At 49.8% G+C, this 16,759-nt stretch overlaps 2 protein-coding genes across 4 annotated transcripts in view; one reads left to right on the plus strand and one right to left on the minus strand.

Moving 5' to 3' along the window:
• Nucleotides 1-6: 6 nt before the first annotated feature.
• On the plus strand, nucleotides 7-7,828 carry ZYX (zyxin). The gene is given in 9 exon segments (XM_055710874.1): nucleotides 7-2,889; nucleotides 3,924-4,016; nucleotides 4,314-4,670; nucleotides 4,672-4,821; nucleotides 5,133-5,274; nucleotides 5,359-5,528; nucleotides 5,686-5,864; nucleotides 6,118-6,238; nucleotides 6,662-7,828. Coding segments are annotated over 9 exon segments (1,653 nt in total). The 5' UTR covers nucleotides 7-2,559; the 3' UTR covers nucleotides 6,773-7,828.
• A 3,284-nt stretch (nucleotides 7,829-11,112) lies between these two features.
• The window catches only part of EPHA1 (EPH receptor A1), a 34,558-nt gene continuing 28,911 nt past the window's right edge, over nucleotides 11,113-16,759 (minus strand). For all 3 annotated transcript variants that reach the window (XM_055710841.1, XM_005434314.3, XM_055710842.1), the window contains exons 11-18: nucleotides 16,546-16,668; nucleotides 16,262-16,447; nucleotides 15,749-15,810; nucleotides 15,144-15,353; nucleotides 14,335-14,484; nucleotides 13,446-13,639; nucleotides 12,970-13,125; nucleotides 11,113-12,156 (exon numbers count right to left, since the gene is read on the minus strand). In XM_055710841.1, coding sequence (XP_055566816.1) covers nucleotides 12,078-12,156; nucleotides 12,970-13,125; nucleotides 13,446-13,639; nucleotides 14,335-14,484; nucleotides 15,144-15,353; nucleotides 15,749-15,810; nucleotides 16,262-16,447; nucleotides 16,546-16,668 — 1,160 coding nt within the window. In that variant the 3' untranslated portion in view covers nucleotides 11,113-12,077. The remainder of the gene's footprint in view (nucleotides 12,157-12,969; nucleotides 13,126-13,445; nucleotides 13,640-14,334; nucleotides 14,485-15,143; nucleotides 15,354-15,748; nucleotides 15,811-16,261; nucleotides 16,448-16,545; nucleotides 16,669-16,759) is intronic.

Genomic DNA, 16,759 nt, shown 5'->3' on the forward strand with positions numbered 1-16,759 from the left:
ATGATGCAGGGAAATTGACCCTGATGATGATGAATCATGCTGTTCCCCTTCTTGTTTGATCTCTGCTCAAGTTGGTTGTCTCTGACTGTAGAGATCCTTCTCATGGACTCTGCAGTTGCCATCTTTGCTGCTGGAGATGAGGAGGAAGAAGTAACCTCATGAAAAAATGGTGGAAGCTGTCATAAACAGGAAGGAGGCTTAGAGTTCGTGTGGCTTGTAGAGTTTTACACCTCTTCCTAGTGGTTTGGGTTGGGTGTGTTTTCCTGTGTAGAGTGACTTCTTGTTTTAGTGTGGTTTTCTTTTTCTTGCTTTTAAATATTTCTTTTATATCCTGTGTGGTGGTGGAGTGGTTTTTTTGTTTTATTTTTTGGTTGGCTGGTTGGTTTTGTGTCCTCTTAAGAGGCAGAAGGTTCCTTGCTGTGTGACCCCCTAGTTGGAATTGATGAGCGTGGGGCCACCAGACATTTCCCTAGGGACCTCTTGCTGATGCTTGATGCTGCGACTTACCACAGGACTCCCCCAGGGCGCACCTCAGCTGGGACACGCATGTTCAGATAATGCAGCCTGCTGGTTTATGTTTCTTTCCTTTCACCACCTCGCATAGACCATGCAACACTTACGCTTTCTAGTTTAGCATGCTGTTAGTGGGTCGGCTGGCCTGATGGTAGGAAGGCTGGTCCTGTGCTCAGAGGAGACGAGTTACTAAGCCATTTTTTCCATTTCTCTGGTCACAAGGACCTGTTGGTGCTTCTCTCTCCTAGAACTGTACCAGCTAACTGGTGACCCTTTTCTCTGTGCTGCTGGCTGGAATCTTGTGTCTGTAATCCAAGGTCTCATCGTAGGCTTTATGATTTTCTGCTATAGTTGTGTGGATGTGTCTGTCAGAAAGTCTCAAACTGACACAAATAACTGAATCACAAAGTAGACAGCTGGATGTTAAAACTTAGTTTTCAATATCCCATGCGAGTGAAGCACTGGGTGTTTCTTGCTCCACTTCTCCTTCCTTATAAAGCTTATTATGGAGGAACTAACTTGACAGAAAGATGAGCAAAAGAACTGTTTAGCTTGAGCTGCTGCGTTGCCATCAGGTGAGGGCTGCCAGCAGACATCTGAAGTGCAGATGAGCCACCACCAACACTTAAGTCATGACAGAAATGCACCTGATCCTTCTCTGATGCGTTTCTTAATCCTTCTCTCCCTTTCTTGTACCCTCCCCAAACAAACAGCCATAGCAATCGGTCTCTTTGTCTCAAATGGCAGGATGGCTCAGTTACTGTTGCTGTAGGAATGTTATGTTTAGTATTGATCATTCTGTAAATCTGGTATAGTAACTTAGCGGCAAACTCTTTTGTTTGTGTGAATAATTCATAACACAGGCTTTTAGTGAATCTGAAATAATGTGACAGCAGATCAGGGTTTTGCTTCTGCAATATTCTTCATCATTTTAATAAACCAAAGGGCAAGTGTGTACAAACTTGATCCTAAACTGTAGTTTCAAAGAAAAAATACCAGCCTAGTATTATCCCCACCCCGAGCAGAATTTCTGTGGCACAAGGAGGCTTAGAAGAGGTGCTGTGTGCCAGTGTGCATTCTGCTGGCTGATTAAGAAATTGGCTTTCATTTTCTGAATTGTGTCCTTTCAGTATTGTGGTCACTTAGGTTTACCAATGAGAAGCCCTTACAAAGTCTGCTGGCAGCGGCTGGATATAAAGATGAGACAATTCAAACGCTGCTGTTAAGTTGCATGTGGAGTAGCAGGAGTGAAAAACCTGGTGATACACCCTGCTGCTGGTTGGGGCTAGCTAGGAAGAGAGGTGGGTGCCCAGAAGAAGGGATGTGGAAGCTCTGCCTCCTTGTTGTCAGTGTTCCTACCTGCTTGGATGTGAAGAGGGCAATGTCTCCCATACATGGCGAAGGGAAAAGGATTCACGTTTGAGTGTGTTGTAGCAGAAAATGTCTCTCTTTGCCTGTTCCACATCTTTGGCAAATATGCATAGGTGGAAGCAGTGGGGTTTTCTTCTGGGAGATTGAGGTGCTTTGGTGCTTTTCAGCCTGCTTCAGAGGGTTCTGGAAAATTTCTCACATCGTAGTCTGTGTCAGGTATGGGGACATTGTCGCCTCCAAAAGAAAAGCTGTTTTCATCTCCTGGAAAAATAAAGCAGTTTCAGAGATTCCTCATACGCATAAGAGGTATGCGTATCTGACTTGCGTTTTTCCCCCCACTTGTCCCTTGTAGTGCTTACTAGCCAGTGGCGAGGTGCCAGCTTATTTTCCTGTAAGAATGCAGGCTTCTCAGGGTCCTGGGTTGACTGCTGGCATTCCTGCTAACGCTGCTCTGCATTCTGCAGTCTGAGTCGGTTACTGGCAGGAGGAACATATGGTATGGTAGGGACCAAAAGAATGAGGGGAGGAGTGGGAAAGGGCACAGTAAGACGTGTTTTGCAGTTAAGCAATGACTATTCCCAGACACTAATTGCAGTAGCTACTAAGGAAACTTTATATGATGGCAAATAGCTTTGAGCAAGGTGAAAGCCAGCCTGTGAAGTTCAGTTGTCCTCAATGGGTGCTGGGGTCCCCTGGGTGACTGCTGGGGAGCTGTTTGCTGTAATGCCTTCAGGACCACAAACCTCCCGGGTTTTTTGCTGGCTAAGAGTAAGAAATTATCCAAACTTGCTTTTATTCTCATTCTTCCCCATAGAGCTGCCGCTGCCACCTCCTCCCCCGCCTGGAGAGGAGGCAAGTTTCTCCTCAAACTGTGCTTTTCCCCCACCCCCACCACCCTTTGAAGAGCCTTTTCCACCAGCCCCAGAAGAAGTTTTTCCTTCTCCACCTCCTCCTCCTCCACCGATGTTTGATGAAGGACCTGTGAGCAAGGTGCCTACCCCACAGGTGAGTGAGGTCAAGGGAAGTACAGTTTCTTGTGATGCTCTGTGAGCTGCGACAGCTTCTTGCTGCTCTCTGAACTCCGCAGCGGGAAGCCCAGAGATCTGGGAGAGCAGAAAAATGCCACCACCCCATGGACCAGCACAGGTTAGGTCAGGTGGACAGGCTGCAGCTTTGCAGATGAAGGACCTGGGGGGTTCCTGGTGGATGGTGAATTGAGTGTGAGCCAGCACTGCACCCTCGAGGCGCTAAAGGCCAACCCCCTGCTGGGCTGCATTGGTGAGCATAGCCAGCAGGACAAGGACAGTGATTATTCCTCTCTGCGGTGCTGGTGAGGCTGCATCTTGGAGGACTGTTTCCAGTTGGGCTCCCCAGTATAATAACCCCAGAGGAACCCCAAACTAGATGCAGTCCAGCAATGGGTGATAGCGACCCTTGGGGGTTGGAGCCCGTGCTGCGAGAGCTGAGTTTGTTCAGCCTGCAGAAGATGAGGCCAAGGCAGGGATCTAACTGGAGTGTGCAATACCTAAAGGAGGGCCGGAGAGAAGACAGGTACTTCTTACTGGGGCACAGAAGAACAAGAGACGATGGACAAGAGTTGCGGCAAGGGAAATTGCTGTTGGACAAAAGAAAATTCTGCTCTTCCTCTCCAAGGGTGGCTCAGCACTGGCACAGGTGCCCAGAGAGGCTGGGGAATCCGCATCCTTGGGGATGTTCAGTAATGACCTGGACAAGGCCCTGAGCAACCTGGTCTAGCTTGGGAGCTAGCCCCGCTTTGAGCAGCGTGCAGCACTGAGACCTTCAGATGTCTTTTCCCACCTAAACCTGTCCGCGAGTTTCTGTGCGTTTTCCTACTGTTTGTAGACTTTGGAGACTGTGCCCTGTTCATCCTCACCAGCTTGCTACCTGCTCAAAGCAAGGCGCAGATTTGTACCACAGTCCAAAGTGTCAAAATCTGCTATTGTAAGGGGATGCACCTGGTTCTCTGGCTGTTCCTGTAATGTGCTCTGCTCCCTCTTTCCTCATGGATGGTGGTGTAGGTACGTGGCAAGATGAGCAGCATTGATCTTGAGATTGACTCACTGTCCGTAATGTTGGATAACATGGAGAAGAATGATCCCTTCAAATCCCGGGTGAGCATTCCAGAATGGCACAGGTGGAAGGAGAGATGTCTGGTTTGCTGAACAGAGGTATTGAGAAGGGTGCTGCTAAAGATGAAAATCTCTGGATAGAGATGTAGTGCCGAAGTGTACATGAAGGACCAGAAAGCATAGATCTGGCCACTTGGCAGGAGCGCTAAATGCGTAACGGTGTGGGAACTCTTTAAGTTGTGGGCCTGGGATAGCTGCTGAGTTACTGCTGTAGACAGCGTATTTTCTGTTCCACCTTGCTGATAACTGCCTGTTTCTCTCTGCTGCTTCCTTTTACAGATACCTGCAGGGTCCACAGGTTCTCTGGAGAAACCATCGGCCCCAAAAGCCCATGTGGAAATACCATCTGCACCCAGAGATACTCCTCATCCCATTCCTTCCAGGTTCACTCCAAAGCCAAGTGGAAGCTTATCTTTCAAGCCCCCTGGAGTGGATCTGACCCCCAACCCAACGCCATGGGCAGCCCCACAGCAACGCAAGGAGCCCTTAGCACCAGTCCCTCCACCCCCTTCCCTCCCTCCTGCTCAGCCTTCCCTTAAATTCACCCCACCCTCTGTTGCTGGCTCTCCCAAGCCTGGGTCCAAGTCAGGTGCCAGTGTCCCTGTGGCTCCCTCAAACCCTGCCAGGCACCCTACCCTCCATTCAGACCCACTTCACAGTCCCTCCATCTTCAGGGCTCTCCTCTCGGCCACAGCCTCCCAATTTCACCTATGCCCAGCAGAGGGAGAGACCCCAAGTCCAGGAGAAGCCACATCCAACAGAGCAACCTGCTGCCACCAAGGACAAGGTACGGGACAGAGCTGTGGGACCCGTGGCTTTGGGCAGGCACAGCGTCACCAGCTGTGAAGCTGGAGGATGAGGAGGGAGGGTCTGTCCTGGGCCAGGGGAGGCTGTTGCGGATCTGAAAGAGAGATGTAACTAGAGACAGTGGTGGAGAGGGATAGGATTTCATGTAAAGGTGGAAAGGAGCAAGTATGGTGGGTGGCAGATTGCTCCAAAGAGGACAAGTAAAGGTGAGACAAGTAGATTTATTAGGGACAGTGGGAAGGGGTCTGTCTCTGCGTGTCCTTTGGCACTGAACGTTTCCTCTTCCTGCAGCATAGACCCACAGGCTCCGGTGCAGATCCACCTAGGGGAAATTCCTGTCTGACCATGAAGGAGGTAGAAGAGCTGGAGATGTTGACCCAGAAACTAATGAAGGATATGGAGCATCCACCCTCAGCGGAGTCTGCTATTTCTGGTGCGTTCCCGCAATGGACAGCAGTAGGGCTAAGACTGTGGTGGGTTTCCATCTCTCCTGATCCCTTTATTCTTCCACTGGCAGAGCTCTGTGGCTTCTGCAGGAAGCCCCTGTCAAGAACCCAGCCAGCTGTGAGGGCCCTGGACTGTCTTTTCCATGTGGAATGCTTCACCTGCTTCAAATGTGAGAAGCAGCTGCAGGGGCAGCAGTTCTACAATGTGGATGAGAAGCCCTTCTGTGAGGACTGCTATGCTGTGAGTCACGGGGCTGAAAGCTGCTGGGGGGAGCTGAGCTTGCTGTGCTTGTCCTCTCTTGCTTTCCCTTCCTCCTTCCATCTTGCCTGGCTGCGGTGTAGTCTCCCAGGGGTGGGAGATCAGATTAACGTGTTTTATTTGTTTCCTTTGGGTTCAGGGGACCTTGGAAAAGTGCAGTGTCTGCAAACAGACCATCACAGACCGGATGCTGAAGGCCACCGGTAACTCGTACCATCCCCAATGCTTCACCTGTGTGATGTGCCATACCCCTCTTGAGGGGGCCTCTTTTATCGTGGACCAGGCCAACCAGCCTCACTGTGTGGACGACTACCACAGGTAGGGAGCACACAGGTGTGGTGGGGTGTCTGGAGGAAGGCAGGTTACCTCCCACCTCTTGAAACTTGGTGCGATGTGGGCTTGGGTTGCCCCAGGACATGAAGTGAGCGATGAGTCAGCAGTGTGCCTTGTAGCAGTTAAGGTCTTTTCCCACCTAGACTTCTTTGTGATTTGTTATTCCTCTGCTGCTAATACTACTGTACGGCAGTGAGGACCTTGCGTTGGATGTCCTCCATGTTTTTGCATGTTGCAGGAAGTATGCTCCGCGCTGCTCGGTCTGCAGCGAGCCTATCATGCCAGAGCCTGGAAAGGATGAGACGGTGCGTGTGGTGGCATTGGAGAAGAATTTCCACATGAAATGTTACAAGTGTGAGGTAAGCCTGTGGTCCCACTCTTCACATCCCTCCTGTGCCCATCACCAGTGACTGGGCACCTTTGTTGTCTATCCTGACCAAACAGCAGGGTGGCTTTGCGTGCATCTGGGGCATTCCTGAAGCAGGTTCAGGAAAAGATTAGACATTTCACTGGCCACAGGTCCATGAACAAGGATTCTGCAGGTCTGTAGCCTCTGACATCCCTAATATGGCAGCTGTGTGTACCGGGGGAACATGCCAGGATCACAGAGAGGGGGCTTGCTCTTTCCTCAGAATAGCATCTCCCATTAGCATCATCGGAGACAGAGCAGCAGGCTGCGAGCTGGTACCCTGATCCAGCGGGGCACTTCTTACATCCTTGAATGCATTTATCCTGCTGCTGGCTGTCGTCGAGCTCCCTCCCTCTTTTCTTTCCCTGCTTAGGACTGTGGGAAACCCTTGTCCATTGAAGCAGATGAGAATGGGTGCTTTCCACTGGATGGGCACGTGCTGTGCATCAAATGTCACACCATTCGTGCCAAAACGACACGCTGAGGAGCTTGGAGTGGGCATACCCTTAAAGACCCCTGCGCTCAGTACTCTTCCCCTCCCCACCGTCGTCCTATCCCTCTGCCTGCCAAGGCAGGTTGCTACCAACGGAGACTATGCTAGCGCACCTCTTTACTCAAGTAGGATTCACCCGCCGCCCCCAGCCTCGGCCCTGTGCACCCACTGGGAAAGGCCTGTCACCACTGCCTGGCCGGGGGCTATGCCAGGCCAGGGGCTACATAAAGATGGGTGGGTGCAGCCCCACTGCTCCTGCAGGGCTTGGGAGGAGAAAGCCCAGATCTCCACCAGCACCTGGTGGAAGCAGCAAGACTGACCCGGTGGCAGGTGCTGCGGTGGGCTGAGCGCTCGCCTGTTCCACAGAGCCGAGAAGGACGATTTGACCTTACAAAGTGGGAGCCTCCGTCTCGGCACCGCTTCTGTCTGATCTTATTTTATTTTTGGTGCCGCCACATTGTCAGGATGTCTTCCCCTGCCCCCTCCCTCTCTCCCGGCTTCGAGTGTGGAGGTAGAAGATATTGGGAATCTGTATAATTGCTGGAAGAAGCAAACCTCCTATAGCTTTTCTGTCTCTAATGGATTTTACTGGCTAACTGTCTTGTCACTTTTTGTTCCTTGGCCAGATTAAACTGGCAATGTTTGGAATCCTACTCTGTTCCTGAATTTGAAAACTTGTTTTAAAAAAATCTTTTTTCCTCTCCCCAAAATGAGTCATTTCCCAGTGTGGTTTCTGGGCAGCCAGGCTGGGCACCGGAGTAGCAAAGCAGTCCAAAGAATGCATGTTTACAAATAAAGGCCATCATAAGGACGGGCAGCACATGGTGAGGAGGCGTCTCAGTGCGTGGATGAGGATGCAGCAGCCTGAGGAACGCCTTCCCGTTCCAGTAGGGATCCTGCCACTGCTGTCAGCAAGAGCTGCAGTCTTAACTGCGATGTACTGTCTGGCTCCAAGTGTTACTGCACTGAGCCCCACTCCTGGACTACCTTTTTAATATCTACACTGTCCAACCACTGTTTGCATTCAATAAAATGTGGGGGTTTTCCACATGTGTCTGCTGTATTTCTTCAGCTATCTGTGAGAACTCATGTGGTAGAGAGAATGCCGTGTAGGGAATGCAGAACTGCTGTTCCCCCAAGCCCCTGAAGACGAGGCGTCTGAGAATGGCCTTTCTCTGTCCACCTTTGTCTCCTTTTCAAACTGTTCAGTTTCCTGTTTTTCCGTGCCTGAAGAGTAGCTCTCATGGGAAGCAGTGGAAGGCTGCGTTGCAGTGCAGCAAGGCTGTAGTCTGCGTGATGCGTCACGGGGAGGTGAGTTCTTGCACCTGCCTGCACCACGCTGGGAGGAAGCAGCCAGTTTGCGTGCTTTGCCCTAACTGTTGCTACTCAAAGTGTTTGTGCTTGATGTTTATGGTTTTAAGCGTGGTGCTGTCTTGGTCACTGCTTGTGGAACTCCTTTGTGGTAAGCGTCAATGCTTCTACACTTCAAAGACATGAAACCTACTCTTGTTCTCTTGCCAGTTTTGGGGAGATCTTTAATAACTCCTTGCAAATTGATCCAGTAAATGCTTTGAGGTTTCCTATAGGATGAGCAAATACATGAATTGTACATTTGCTTGCTTTCTTTTTGTAGCTGAGATCTTGCTGGTTTGTAGGCATTGTTTGGAGTGGTAGTTTCTAGATTATGTGGTTAGAAGTTCATGCCCACAAACGCCAAGGAGTAGAGCGAGCTGAGGATGAGGGAGAGGAGCACCGCAGCCCAGCTGCTCCCAGCTGTCAGGGCTACAGCCGGTGCCTGGGTATGGATCTGTCCAGGGGAGTCAAGGGGATTCTGGATCATCTTGCAGATTAGGGGGAGGTTGATCCCTCCGGGAGGCACCGGGTGCAGAGGAAGAGCATTTGGTGACTGTACACACTCATTATGGGATGTGCAGGGGCAAGACCAAAAGGGAGTGATCAAGAAGCGGAAGCATCATGTGGAAAGGGATGGGGGGAGGCGCACAGAAGGGGCTGGCTGTGCATCCCCAGTATGCTTGTCTGGCGGGGTCCTCTGTGTCACCAGCACAGTTTGTCCTGCCTTCTTACTAAACTTTTTTTTTTTTTTCCTTCCCCCCCCCCCCCCCCCCCCCCCATGTGAAGGGACTGTTCAGTGTGTGTGGAGACCTAACAGCAGTGACTGGAGACACCGAGTGCATGGGTGTATGTGTGTGTCATCACTAGTGAAAACCAAGTCAGAGTAAGTGGTGAGAATGGGGTAAGGTCAGGCAGCGGCTTGAGCTCCCGGGGAGAGGCTGGTACCAGCCGCTCAGCTCAGCTCAGGCTCCAGCTGTGGAGCCAGCTGCTGGAGAGCTGGTCTCGGTCACTAGAGGGATCCATGGTGTAGCTGTATGGGTGTCCCGCTAAGGTTCGTCCTGATCAGCCAGGGAAGTGGATGGGCTCAGGCTGTTTGTGCTGCGCTTGCTCGGCTGCTGTGTGTTCTGCCTCAGGCCAGTCATGTGCAGTGTCTCTGCATATGTATACATGCACATATATACGTTCTGTCTGCACGGGTGCCTACTGGGAATACGTGCTCAGGCTTGCTGCTGGCTGTACCTGAGGACACGGCCGAGCTGCCCCTACCAGGCTGGCAGACTCAGCAGCTCCTGCGAGCTGGACCTCCCTGCTCAGAGCAGGGGCAGCCGGAGCAGGTCACTCAGGGATGTACCCACATCGGTTTTATAACACCTCCGTGGATGAGAACTCCACAGCCTCCCTGGGTAACCTGCTCCAGTGTTGAACAACACTCACAGTAAGTTTTTTTCTTACCTTCAAATGGAATTAATTGTATTTTGGTGTGTTCCCATAGCTGCTCCTTTCACTGGATACTACTGAGGAGAGTCTGGCTCCCTCTTCTTTGCTCCCTCCTATCAGGTATTTATACACCATAGCAAGAGCCACCAAAACATTCTCATCTCAAGGCTGAATAATCCCAGCTTTCTCAGCCTCTCATATGTCAGATGCTCTAATCCCTTCAAAATCACAGTGGCCTCTCACTGGACTTGCTCCAGTAAGCCATGTGTTCCTTTGTACTGGGGAGCCCGAACCTGGACACAGTGCTGAGCAGAGGGGAACAAGCACCTCCTTCCAGCCACCAGCAATGCGTTTGCTAATGTCGCCCCGACACCACTGGCCCCCTTCACTACAAGGGCACGTTACTGGCTCGAGTGCAGCATGCTGTTCGCTATGGCCTCCAAGTCTGCTCCTGCCGAGCTGCTTCCCAGCCAGCCAGCCCCCAGCAGGTACTGGTGCGTGGGGCTATTCCTCCCCAGCTGCAGGGCTCGGCCTTTCCCTTTGCTCAGCATCACGAGTCTCCCCTCTTCCCCGCCTGTTGAGGTCCCTCTGAATGGCAGCACAACTACCTGATGGACCAACCACTCCCAATTTTCTATCATTTGCAAGGGTAGGCTGAAGTTTACCTGTGCATGGCACAAGCTCATACTCTTGTGTCAGCCTCATCAGGGCTTATCTTCTAGCCTGGATATCCGCCATGTAGCCACTTGTATTTATTACCTAACAAGAGCTTATCTTGAGTAGCTGAGGCACACGTTCACTATGGGTCCTTGTATATACTCTGCTGCTTCTTGGGTTGAATAGAAACCAGCTGCCTTGCTTTCATTTGCAGTGCTTCAGATCTCTGCTTCATAACCCTTCTGTCATTTACAGTTAAGCAAGACCTTCCCAGAGGCAGGAGTGTTAATTTATAGCCTTAAGAATTTGAAGCATTATACAATTAAGGAAATACCGATAGCTATCTACAGCAAGTAACTGATTGCTGAATGGCTATCACTCGCCTTCTTCACCAACCTGGACTTACTTCAATCACTGAAAAATAAGTCTTGAGGTGACTACTCTTCCCAAGTAGGAGAAAGTCTTAGGAACATCAGAGGGAGATTTTCTTCCACCATCACCACACACACACCGCCACCCCCCAGTCTGTTCTGCAGGAGAAAGTACTACCCACATGTATTTCATCAAACTACAGCAGTAGCTTCTAATACTTCTCATGGCTTGGGAATTAAGCGCAGGAGCTGTACAAAGATAGGCTTGGCTAATGATGGATACAGCTGTAACTGGATTTAGAGAAAAAAAAAGTCTGACATGACCAGCTGCATATATATCCTTTAATCCTAAATGCAACTGCATTTCCACATTAAATCTGCAGTTAGTGGACAAAGAACATTGGCTGAAACAACTAAATGTGGATGTAAGGACCCTGCTGGAATTTACAATATACATGCTAAATTAAGGGTCCCAATCAGATTTGAAATGACCCAAAGAAATCCAACACAGCCTGCTCTGCCACAGGTTTATTTACAAAATATTATTTACAGTCTATAACTGTCTTGAGCTCTGATAAATAATAACATTTCCTCCACAGAGAAGGAATAAGACAGACCACCTACACATTTTTCTGTTACAAATACCCTATCCAGCCAAACAAGACTATTTTCTCTTTTAAAAAGGGGCAGAGAAAAATAGGTACCTAAGGGGTTTTCTGTCCATGGCACAAGTAAAAGTATTAAGCAAGAGAGATGTAAATCCCCCCTCCTGAAGTGTGCATGTGCAAAAGAGCAACATGCTGAGGTTACGTGATCACACAAGTTGTAGCATGGTGTGCCGCTATTCCCGACTTCTCCTCCAAAGAAAGAAGTACACCGTGAGTTGCTGTTTAAGGCAAGAATAGCTGACTTAAAATATACATCCCTTACCAGCAGCCTTGTGGAAGACTGAATAGTTCATTGCTGTTGTAAAACAAGGAAGACAGAAGGCTGCTGAGGTGAGAAGGGATGTATGCCAGGGAGTGAATGGGCCCAGTCTCTACATGTCTGTGTCCCTGTGCACATTCCTCGAACGCCCCAGTCTACCTGAACCCTCAGCTCCAATCTTAAAGCATTATCCACTGCCCCCAGCCCACTTCATATGTATCCTTATGTTTCCACATGATATACTGAGGGTCTGAAACTCCAGTATGTGGACTACAGGGATTACTTAGTGCTGCACAGAACAGACTACAGCAGACAGGGCTGAGAACAGTTTCTATGACCAGTGCTCTGAAACATATCGATGGCTGCTGTAGAGCTAAAGCAAGGGGGAACAGAAATGAGAGCAGGTGGTGTTGCCTCAGGAGCCCTTTCAGTTCTGCTTGTTTTGCTTTGCTTGTCCCAGTCACTCATTTGGAAGCAATTGCCATAGGAATGATTCCAAGTGATATCTGGTAAGAATGGGCATTTAGCAAGCTTAAGAGAGCAATGACTGATCACTCCTTAAAGCCTTGGATGCTACACAGGATCCTCTTCTGGTGGCCTGGAAGTGACACTCCCATCTGTTTCAAGTCCCTGAAGGAAAAGGGAAAAGAAAGAAAGAAAGAAATTAATTGCTGTTCTTGTTCCTTGGGGACTTGGATGTGGATAAGGGCAGAAACAGTTACTAAGCATTAGTTCAGAAAGCTTCCTTTCTCTCAGTGCCTCCTACTGCGCCTACCTTTCCTCTAGAGGGCAGAAACTTCTTCCTGTTCCTGCCCTTCCCTGGCTACCTCTGCCCACCCAGTCAACTGGCTTTTCCCACCTTATGACTAGGCCTGTGCTCCCATGAAATCAGGGCTCTGTCCACTTCAGCTCGTGATATGGGCCATGTCTCAGCCCTTTAGCAGGTCTGTCCCTGCTCATTTGTTTATGTAACTGCCCTGGCTGGAGCTGGCTGCACATCCCCAGCCCTGCAACAGAACACAGCTACGTTGGTAAAGCATCTGACCTGAGTCCTTCGAAGGGGCCCAGAAGGACTTTGCTCTGTGATAGAACAGTGCCCAGCTGATGATGGGGGGCAATATCACTAGCCCATCTGGTGTTCAAGGCAAGAAAATTATCTCATAAAGTCCTACAAGGCTGGAAAGATGGTTAAGGTTAGAGAACTGTCTGCCATCTGTCATTTCCCCTTGCTGTTTGTGTCCACTGCGAGTTCAGAACAGCTCAGACCCCTGAAGAGCCTCAAGCACGGACAGTTAGGGAATTAGTCTCACAGTCCACTTCCATTTAACTATATACAGAAGGATGGAGAGAAGCCTTCCAAGTAAATACAAGTGCCTGTTCAGGTAGCACAGGGACAGACACAGCTACCTGTGGGTGCCCTGTGGGAGCTTAGCCTGCCCTTACTCAGCAGTGAGCTCCAGAATGGACTCCATGGTGTCCAGGCCAGCAGTGCGGAAGTTGGAGATGTAGCGCTTCATGCGAATGGATTCCAGCCACTCAGGGATGGATCGATACGGGATCCCATCAGACCCACTGCAGCTGGGGAGCCGGAGTGTTACCCTAAAGACAGATAAAACCCTCATTAGCCAGGCAACTACCTTAAATGGCCTGCACTATGAGACAGTAGCTAAAGGGCAAGCAACCCCTGCCAGGGCTAGGCCAACTTATCCGCTTCCTGCACAGCGAGGTCAGAGTGCCCAGGCCAACGGCTGTGCCCTCTGCCACCATCAGAGAGAGAGATGACTACTATCTTCTGCACACTGAGCATTCAAAATGCCTCTGGCCAGCCTGCCTTGCCAGCACTGCCTCTTCTCCTGCAGGAGGCGGGGAGGTGAAAATCTCTCACTTAAAGTCTCTTCTTCCAGTGACAGCCTGCTCACCTGGGATCAAAGTCTGCAACAGGACGGAGGAGCTGCGGACTTGAGATGAAATGTTGCAGCTGTGCCCGGATTTCCTGAAAATGAGGCCTCCTCATCCTGTCTTGTGACCAGCAGCACTTCATGAGCTCATAGAGGATAGACGGGCAGTCCACAGGTGGGGGGAGCCGGTACCCATCCTCTAAGCTTTTCATCACCTGCACAAGAGGACAGAGAGAAATCAGGCCAAGAGCAGAGAGTTCGAAAGAGGAGGCAGAGCCCTCTGCGGGGCTGGGAGCAGGCAGTTCACCGTTCTGCACAGTGTGCAGTCAGGAGGTGTTGAAGCAGATTACACGTGTATGAAGTAGGGTTTGGGCAGCACAGCAAAGGATCAAGACATCTGAGGGATGTCAAAGAGTGAAGCAGCATATGCACGTACTTTTGATTCTTTACTGGCTTAGCCCCCATTTGCCATTTAGGGCATGTGCTCACGAGAAGTGAGGACCAGATGATCCTGGCACAGGCCCAGAGAGAAAAGTGGAACCAGGCTTTAAGGAATAATTTCAACAGCATGTGCTAACGTTACGGATGTGCTGTACCTAGAATGAGACCAGATATAACACCCCAGAGCAAGGACAGAAAGAAACTAACAGAGAACATCTCCAGACACAAAGGCCATGGCTGATTTAACTAGTCTTCAATTTGGCTCACTGCTGCTGAGACCTGAACACAGTTCAGACGCCCAAACACTTACTGCCCTTGACCTTCTTGCATTGATTTTTCGCAGAGAGGGAGACACAGTACTTGCGTATTCAAAAGAACGTCAAGACTGCAGGCTGAGGGAGATCTACAAAAGTTGGGCCTACGTGCCTCGTTATTCTTTTAATCAGCACTTGAGCTCAGTGTCTGTTACCTCTTGATTGGTCATGTCCCCATACGGTTTGTCACCAAATGACAGCACCTCCCACATGACAATTCCAAAGCTCCAGACATCACTGGCTGAGGTGAAAATCCGATGAGCAATGGCCTCTGGGGCTGTCCATCGAATGGGAATCTTACCACCCTGTGAAAAAGCAGCAACACAGTGTATCCAGCAAGTATCACTGAGCTGTATTTCTCCAGTACTCCTGTGCAAGGACCTTACAAAGTGGTTCAAAGACTGGGCCAGCTTCACTTGAAGAAACATGTAACCACCCCTGGGGAAACTTCTCAAAAGGACAGAAACATTCTGGGAAAGTGAATGAGTTTAAGCTGTTCAGTTGAATGCTACACAAAACGAGGAGTAAGAGCCTGATGCCAGTCACAGCCCTATATTGGATGACTCCAGACATTAGAATCACTGGAACTTCCATTGAAAGAGACCTGTAGGTGTCTCGAGTCCAAACCCCTGATCACAGCAGGGCCATCTTCAAAGCCAGATATAGTTAACTGAATCCAAAAGATCAGTCCTCTTAATTTGCTTCTCATTTTAAAACCACAGTCCCCCTGAATCTCTTAGCAAACAAAATCAACATGGACTTCAGAGAAGCATCACCTTCTGAATCACCCACACTGTGACTTGCAGTTTTACTATGGGTTTTCCTCAGAGATTTTTCCATCCAAATCTTCCCCCAGCCTGGTGTTTCCTATTGTGAAGAAATTCTGCCACTCTTACCTGGCAGAATCCTGATCCCCCCGAGACCACAGTTCATTTACAAGACTGAGAGGTTGTTCCTGAATTACCTTGGTTTCATAGGTTCCCTCTGCATCGTTCTCCAATATTCGGGAGAGACCAAAGTCAGACACCTTGCATTGAAGACTGCGTGTTACCAGAATGTTGCGAGCAGCCAGATCCCGGTGCACATAGTTGTGCTCTGAAAGGTAGGTCATGCCAGAGGCTATTCCCTGCAGCATACTCACAAGCTGCACAGGGCTAAATTTTTCCTCATTCTCCTGCATGGAAGAAGTGAGAGAAGATCCTGGTCAAGTGACATCAATCTGCTTGGTTTCTAGTTACTGGCCTTATCAACTTGCAAAAGTGGGCATTGGTAAACAAGCCAAAATGTAATGCTGCAGCCTCAAGGACCCAACAGTCCCCCAATAAGGGACTGGTGGTGGTCTCCAGAGTCATCATTAGGCACCTGCACTTCAACTACCAAAGACAGCACTCTGGACGCTGAGCAAACTGGATGGCATCAAGCTTCAGCTGCTGAGACCAGAAATGTTAGTGAGCAGAAAGTAAGTGGATGTCTGGATCTTATTTCTAAAGTCTTCTCTCAGGGTCCTAAATCCAGGTCAAGTGCAAGTTCCAGCAGTACACAAGCCTATTACAGATTGGAGTCTCTCACCCGGAGGAAGGTATCCAGCGCTCCATTCTCCATATACTCGGTGATGATCATCATTGGCCTCCCTTGAGGAAGACAAAAAGATGTCAGCCTTTTTGCAGTTCTCCTGCTCTTGCCTATCCATGCTCTCCACTTTGCCCCAACACAGAGAACCGTATCCAGGCCCAGCCAACATACCCACCCTGCTGGCACAGCTGGCTGACCCTTCTCCTTAGGCCTCTCCCAATGATCTTTTTTTCCTCCTTGTGTCACACATGTAACCTTACAGTGTCCCTTACCCTATCCCAACTTCTCATCCACTCACCAACCCAAGAAGGCCTCCCGTAACATTGTCTCATGAGTGTCGGAAATCCATACCTCTCTTCCCTCCCCTCCTGTCACTCCCTGCCATAGGCTAACACAATGATGCCTGTCTTCTCCCAGCGCAGCCTCTCTGACAGCATCCTCTCTGAGGAAGGCCCAAGCAATATGCCAGTTTCTGCTCTCATTCCATGATTCTCTCCCACACACTCTTACTTTTGGTCACGACTCCTTCCAGACGCACAATGTTTGGGTGATTGAACTGCCCCATAATTGTCGCTTCACGCAGGAAGTTCCACCACTGTGAGTCTGAATACGTTGACTTCAGGGTCTTGATGGCAACCACGATACGTTCTTTCCCTGGGAGCCGCAGGGACCCACGATAAACCTCCCCAAACTCCCCTAAGGACAACCAGAAGCAAAAGGTCACAGATGAACTCAGGAATAGGCAGCAAAATATAGGGGAAACTGAAAGATGGGGAGAGCAACAAGTAACTCACCCTCTCCAATCACATTTTCCATAGTGACACAAGAGACATCCAGTTCCTTAGTGAATTCCAGCACCCCTCTGCTGGGGTCATCATATGGTTGCAGGTCTACGTAGGGCTTCAACCAAACCTTCTCTATGGTAAAGGGAAACAAAAGAGCAAACTAACCTGTCAGGTCTTTGGACAAGCTTTGTAGGGCAAAGCTACGGAAGCCAAGGTGAATCCA

This window comes from Falco cherrug, chromosome 5, assembly GCF_023634085.1.
Source record: "Falco cherrug isolate bFalChe1 chromosome 5, bFalChe1.pri, whole genome shotgun sequence".
Classification (NCBI taxonomy): Eukaryota; Metazoa; Chordata; class Aves; order Falconiformes; family Falconidae; genus Falco; species Falco cherrug.